Source organism: Podarcis muralis, chromosome 7 (genome assembly GCF_964188315.1).
Source record: "Podarcis muralis chromosome 7, rPodMur119.hap1.1, whole genome shotgun sequence".
Lineage (NCBI taxonomy): Eukaryota > Metazoa > Chordata > Lepidosauria > Squamata > Lacertidae > Podarcis > Podarcis muralis.
The window spans coordinates 15,422,590-15,429,819 of record NC_135661.1 but is presented as its reverse complement, the minus strand read 5'-3'; the positions used below and the strand labels follow the sequence as shown (position 1 = coordinate 15,429,819).

The 7,230-nt window shown below is 40.4% G+C and overlaps 1 protein-coding gene across 1 annotated transcript in view; it reads left to right on the top strand.

Annotated features, from left to right (window-relative positions):
• Positions 1-5,478: 5,478 nt before the first annotated feature.
• The window catches only part of LOC114603262 (arylacetamide deacetylase-like 4), a 6,906-nt gene continuing 5,154 nt past the window's right edge, over positions 5,479-7,230 (top strand). Inside the window, exon 1 of the mRNA XM_028742133.2 lies at positions 5,479-5,493. Within this exon, the coding sequence (XP_028597966.2) occupies positions 5,479-5,493 (15 nt within the window). The remainder of the gene's footprint in view (positions 5,494-7,230) is intronic.

Sequence of the window (7,230 nt, the reverse complement as noted above, 5' to 3'; positions counted from 1 at the left end):
AAGAGGTTTCGAACTACAGCCCTCATCAGCTCCAGCTGTGTCCCTGGAGACAAAACACCCAAAGAGCACCAGTATTTGTGAGACAGAATCATAGGCTGATTTAAATGCTGCCTGAGCCCTGAAGGCTCAAAACGTAACAAAGTGGCATTGAATAATGATTTGTTTTTAAAGACTATGCATTTAGCACTAAGAAAAGAGAAGAAAGTTGTATATGTAAAGTTGATCTGAGCCATTGGTTAGAGCATGGTCTGATATTGCCAAGGTTGTGGGTTCGATCCACATATGAAGAGTAGAAGCGTTTGGATTTGATATCCCGCTTTATCACTACCCGAAGGAGTCTCAAAGCGGCTAACCTCTTCCTCCCCCACAACAAACATTCTGTGAGGTGAGTGGGGCTGAGAGACTTCAGAGAAGTGTGACTAGCCCAAGGTCACCCAGCAGCTGCATGTGGAGGAGCGGAGACGCGAACCCGGTTCACCGGATTACAAGTCCACCGCTCTTAACCACTACACCACACTGGCTCTCTGTCTAATATGGGACAGCTGCATATTTCTTCCTTGCAGTGGATTGGACTAGATAATCCGCAGGGTCCCTTCCAACTCTTCAGTTCTATGATTCTATGACCTGTGTGCAAATTTGCACTGAACAGCCTCCTTCTAATGTTATCAGCACCACATTTTTAAGCACTGTCTTTTTCTTTCTCAACCAGCCTCCGAGACAAACACCAGTCATTATGGCATCACCTGATTTCTTGGTGCTTGAATAACCAACCTTTCTTTTCCTACCCCCCCCCCCCCCAATTTGCAGCATTTCTTATTTCTGTGCGGAAACACTGGCGTGCTTGTAGCTGATCGACAAACTGAGCCGTCCTTGTTCAAACCAAACACTGAGCCTTCTGTGTACGTTCTCCCACCTCCTTGGAACTACTGGTCTGAGGTGAGAATTATTGTCCCAGAGGGCCTTGCGTGACCCCAGTTCTAAAAATACCACAGGGAAACAACATGCAGAAGGTGTTGCAAAGGTGGCAAAGCAATTTCTTTTTTTTCCTTTTTTTTTAATTTTAAAAAATCAATTTTATTTCCAGCATACAGTATCTTAAAACCACAAACATATCCAAAAGAGAAAAAAAAGAAAAAAAGAAACAACAAATACCAGTACATAAATACATTTCTCCAAAAGTACTAATTCATATCATATCCTATCCTATCGTCAATCTGACTTCCCTCCACCACGATCTGAGCTATATCACATCCATAACTTTCTTGCAGTTCCTTTTTGCAACCATTATATTAACATCACAGGTTCTATGTTATACCTACTGTTATTTCAATGTTTCCTAAATTTTTTCCCATATATATTATGAATTTATTCCAATCATTAATACATTTTTTGTTACTCTGATGCCTGATCTTCTGTGTCATTTTTGCTAACTCTAAATACTCAAATAGCTTGTTTTGGTGGCAAAGCAATTTCAACCTAAATAGGTTGGCCATTGGATTCCAGTAGCTTGCGATTCCTAATTGCTGGTCCTGGATCTTGCAAATTTCAACTTAATAGCAAATTCCCCAAGTTCCCATGATATTAGAATCTAATGGGGGTCATCCAATGAAGCCCGGAGAATGAGAAGATTCAGGACTAGGGATGTGCATGAAGTTCACATTAATAATAAAAAAAAGCACATGGCTTCCCCCAAGGAACCCTGGGAAGTGTAGTTCACCCCTCAGAGAGCTGACAGTTCCAAGAACCCTTAACGAACTGGTGGAAGATGGAGTCCAGTAAATCTGGAGGGCCATAAGTTTGTTCCTCCTCTTCTGGAAGTTTGTTCCCTTAGCCAGGGCCTGCCCAATACATTTTACCGCTTCAAGATGGCACCCCCTTCCCATTTCAAGGGCAGGAGCCAGCTGGGCTGGCAGCTGAATCTTACTTGCGCTGGTGATGGGATAGAATCCTCCACAGCACCTGAGGCAGCAAGCCAGAGTTGGGTTCCCAAGACAGGCTGAGCAGCCACAGAGCAATCATTGGGAGGCACAGGAGGGACAGCCATGTGCTGCTGCTGCTGCTTCCCTTGAATCTGCCACCTGAGGCAGCCATTTCACTCTGCCAAATGGAAGGTCCGGCCCTGTTCTCTGTTCCCCCATGTCCCACCTGAAGGCTGGTGTCAGTACGTTCTCAGCACAGTCCAGATCCCTGCTCTTGGACATTTTGAATATTAAACATGGGCTTTTGGTTTGTTTTTGTGTAAAAGCAGAGTATTTTTAAAAAAAATCAGTATATTGGTATGGTTTCATTGTATGCATTGCTTTGATTGGCGTATGCTGCCCTGTTGTTGACAGGTGGCAAATGAATTTAATGAATAAATCATATTTTTAAATTACATACCAGTTTTCATACACAGTTGCCAATAAACCTTGAGCAGCTCAATGTAACAAAATAAGAGTATCTCATATACTATTGCATGCATCCTGATATATATCATTTTTGTTGTTCTGTTTTGGTTTCTACATGGGCACCATTTCTTGTTTCTTCCTGTTTTATCTGTACATTTGTAATCTTGTACTTTTCCTTTTTCAATAAATAACACACAAAAATATATATCCTGATGGCTCACATTGCTTCAGATTTTTATGTGGTTCCATGAGACATCTTAAACATGCCAAAATACTGCAAATCTGTAGCCGGTGTTGGATGTCCATGTTCTATAAGAATGCAAAAAGTACTATTACCCCCTCAAAGTTATAAAGTAGCTTTGACTTCATTCACCATCTGTAATTGTTGTTTACCTTCATTAAATAAATTAAATGGATGGAATCATTTATTATGATTGCGACCTGTATAGCATAATTACCCTTCAAAATGCAAGCTAGGAAAATTATGCCTCTGACACATCTGCAGTCTAACCCAGCTTCCTGTCTTGAGCAGTACAAAGCTCCAGAATGAAGCACAGTATTAAAAACAGTTTAAAGCAATAGACAATCACAGAAATAAAGTGGGGTTCATAAAATATACACCTGAAGTATGAAGAACTAAAGTAAAGAAGTGCATCTACCTGAAAGATTTCTATTGAAGGTACCAGTTGAACCTCTGCAGGGAGAAAGTTTCTCAACTTAGGGGCCACCACAGAGGATGCCCTCCACAAGCCCCCTGAGCTTTTGAGGGCAGTGGAGCTACCAAGAGAGCCCCATTTGCCCACCTTAGCACCTGAAAGGGCCTGTAGGGAATTGTAGAGTTGGAAGGGACCATGAGGGTAATCTAGTTCAACCCCCTGCCATGCAGGAATCTTTCACCCAACGTGGGGCTTGAACCCACCCCCTTGAGATTTAGAGTTCCCCGCCCTACTAGCTGAGCAGTGCCAGCACCCCAAAGGAGGCAGGCATGCAGGTATTTGGGGCCTGAATCATGTAGGGCTGTGAACACCAACCTGAGCACCTTGAATTGGGTCCAGAAATGTACAGGGGTACCTCGGGTGCGCTCCCGTTGCTCGGTCCCAGCGCCTGCCAACCTAGCAGTTCGAAAGCACCCCCGGGTGCAAGTAGATAAATAGGTACCGCTTACTGGCGGGAAGGTAAACGGCGTTTCCGTGTGCAGCTCTGGCTCACCAGAGCAGCGATGTCACGCTGGCCACGTGACCCGGAAGTGTCTTCGGACAGCGCTGGCCCCCGGCCTCTTGAGTGAGATGGGCGCACAACCCTAGAGTCTGTCAAGACTGGCCCGTATGGGCAGGGGTACCTTTACCTTTTTACTACCTCGGGTTAAGTACTTAATTCATCCCGGAGGTCCGTTCTTAATCTGAAACTGTTCTTAACCTGAAGCACCACTTTAGCTAAAGGGGCCTCCTGCTGCTGCCGCGCTGCCGGAGCATGATTTCTGTTCTCATCCTAACCCGAGGTACTATTTCTGGGTTAGCAGAGTCTGCAACCTGAAGTGTATGTAACCTGAAGCGTATGTAACCACTGTACTGGCAACTCATGCAGATGTTTGAAAACAGGAGGAGCTATACAATATCTAAACAGAACTGCATCCAGTAATCTGACTGCTGCATTTTGTATTCCTGCACTTCCAGGGTAGCCAGTTACATGCCACCAATAGCTACTAACAGCAATGCTTCCGTATATCAGTTGCTGGAAGCTGCAGGATGGAAAAGTGCTCTTGTGCTCATGTCTTGTGCATGCTTCCCATAGGCATCTAATTGAATGCTGTGAGAACTGGATGCTGGGCCGTTTTTTCTTCAATGTCTTGGTAAATGACCAAGATAAAGGAATAGAGATGATGGCCATCCAACTTGCAGATGACACTAAACAAGGAGGGGTAGCTCATAGAATCAGGATTCCAGAGGATTAGAAAATTGGGCCAAAACCAACAAAATGAACACCCGGGTGCCCTACACCCCTTGCACCCCCTCGTAAAGATGGCCCTGTTCAGTGCAAAGCTCGACATTAAGGCAGGAATAATCCTGCCCTTTTCCTCTAGCAATCTGTGGTTTACTTCCTGTGCTTTTGATATTTTGAGTTTCTTCTTGTTGTAATTTGTGTGTGGATGGTAGCAACAACAGCAACAGCAAGAACTCCTTTAAGACCTGTTGACAGCGGGACATAAAGGGGGAAGAATCAGAAGGATTCAAAGCCCTGTTCCACTTCCTGGCTATACTGAAGTTCAGTACCTTAAAAGAAAAAAAGGCATTTATCATGACTGCAGCCATAATTACCAACAATTATGTCATGTAGAAGATTTTTTCCCCCTTGGCATACATGCAATTTAATTCCACATCCGGTTTCTGAAAGATAGGAAACACACATGTTTACAAATATGGCATGGTGAAGGTGGGGGGTGTTAAGAAATACGCTAAATTAATAATAACATATCTGGAATCCGGTAGTCTTAGGTATAATTCATCTTAGCATGGACTTGCATTTCCCTATGAGGACTGTGCCTTAAGAGAAGAGCCCATGCTTTGAAAATACAAGGGTTTAGGTTCCACCCTGGGGATCTCTGGGTAGGAATGGGACTCGGGTCTGAAGAGTAGGAAATCTTTGCATTGCACACTAGTCCTCTTCAATATTCAACAACTACTCCCACCATTTCTGACTAAAGACTTCATTAAGCTGAATAGAACACCACACACTGTGCTACTGCTAAGACCCATTAAATTGCTGGTAGTATTTGGATGGATGAAATTTCTTCCTGGAAGTATGTGTTCTAATTTATAATTGCTTCATCAACCAGCCTACAGACAATTAAGTAGAGTGGATACCTTGGGTGGAGTAGAAATTCTGCCAGTGTAGACTCAAATGTTTCCCTTGCACTCTTTGGGACAGTGAAATGGAGCTTCTTCTGGGTCTCCTGCTTGGGGTGATTGGAGTTATTGGGATTCTTTTCCTGTTGCTTCTCTCCTGCGCTATTTATTATGATCTTTCCAGGAGTAAAATTCCACCTGGATTTGATTGTCCATTAAAGCTTCGGGTCATTCACTGCAATGTCATTATGGTGGTCATTGCGGTAAGTTGGGGAATTGTTGAGCCATTATGTGATGTTATTCTTACATTCTTATGTAAAATGTGATTTAAAAATTATGATGATGATGATGATGATAATCTTTATTATTATTATTTTTAAAAAAATGATTTTCAGTTATATACATTTCAATAGTTTTACAGTCATTTTAATGTTTCAAAACTCAACTTCCTTCCTCCTCTTTCTGTGGTTCCTTAAATTTATTTTTTACATTTCCTGTATATTATATTCTAAATTACGTTAACATATTCTTTTATTCATCTGCTTTAATTATTTACTCTTATGAAATTGCAGGTTATTACAATAATCCTGCCAATGCTTACAACTTATTTGTACGCATTCAATAAACCATTTCCATTCTTTTATAAAAAGTTTGTTATCTTGATTTCTTATTTTTATGGTAAGTTTCATCATTTCTGCATAGTCCATGAGTTTTTGTAATCATTCTTCTTTCGTCAGGACTTCTTCTTCTTTTCCTTTTTGGGCAAATAACATTCTTGTCACTGTAGTCGCATACATGAATAAATTTGTATACTGTTTAGATAGCTCTACCCTTAAAATTCCCAGAAGAAAAGCTTCTGGTTTTTTAAAAAACAAATGTTATTTTAAACATCTTTTTCAATTCATTGTATATCCCAGTGAGCTTTAACCTTACTGCAAGACCACCACATATGGTGGAAAGTACCTTCTTTCTCTTTGCATTTGCAACACATTTGATTTATACATTTTTGCCAGTTTATTAGATACCATCTATATAACATACTCATATAGTTTTCTCTTACACCATAGCACGCTGTAAATTTTCTATCCGTATTTCACAATCGTTCCCACACTTCCATATCTATAACCAATATCTATTGCCCAATGTATCATTGAATATTTTTCTTGCTCATCCTTTGTCTCTCAATCCAATAATATACATTTTAGACAGCACTTCATTACATTCCAACAGATCTCTCTTCAGTTGTGATATTTGTTCCCCGACCCCTCATTTCTAGTCTTTCTTAAATACTTCATTCAAATGATGATATTGTATCCATGTTGTTAACTTTCCTGATAAATCCTTAAATTATTTTAATTTAAACTCTCCTCCCTCTTGTTTTAATAAATTTCTATAAATTGTCTAACCTTCTATCATATTATTTTTCTTTACTGCTATGGCTTCCAATGGTGAGAGCCAAAGTGGTGTTTTTGTCTCGAATCAGTTTTTGTATTTATCCCAGGCTCTATAATTTTTTCCCTAATTATGTGATTTGTTAATCCTTTGTGTTCTTTCACCTTTTACCACAAATAGGCGTTCCAACCAAAACTATTACCAAGACCTTCTAAATCTAAGATATGTGGGTTCTCCAATGTCATCCATTCTGTCAACCAACAAAGACAAGATACTTCATAATATAATCTCATATCCAGCAGGGAGAAACCTCCTCTCACTTTTGCATCTATCAATATTTGGTATTTTATTCTCAGTTTTGCCCCTTGCCAGATATATTTAGAAATATATTTTTGCCATACATTGTCTTGCCAATCACCGGAATTGATTGAAACAAAAATAACATTCTTGGTGATAGATTCATTTTTATAGTTGACACTTTACGTAACAGTGGAAGTTTAATTCTGTCCCAAATTTGCAAATTTCTTTTAATATCTTCCCAGGTTTTTAAATAATGATCTTTATATAGTTTTATATTATTTGCTGCTAGCCATACACCTAGATACTTG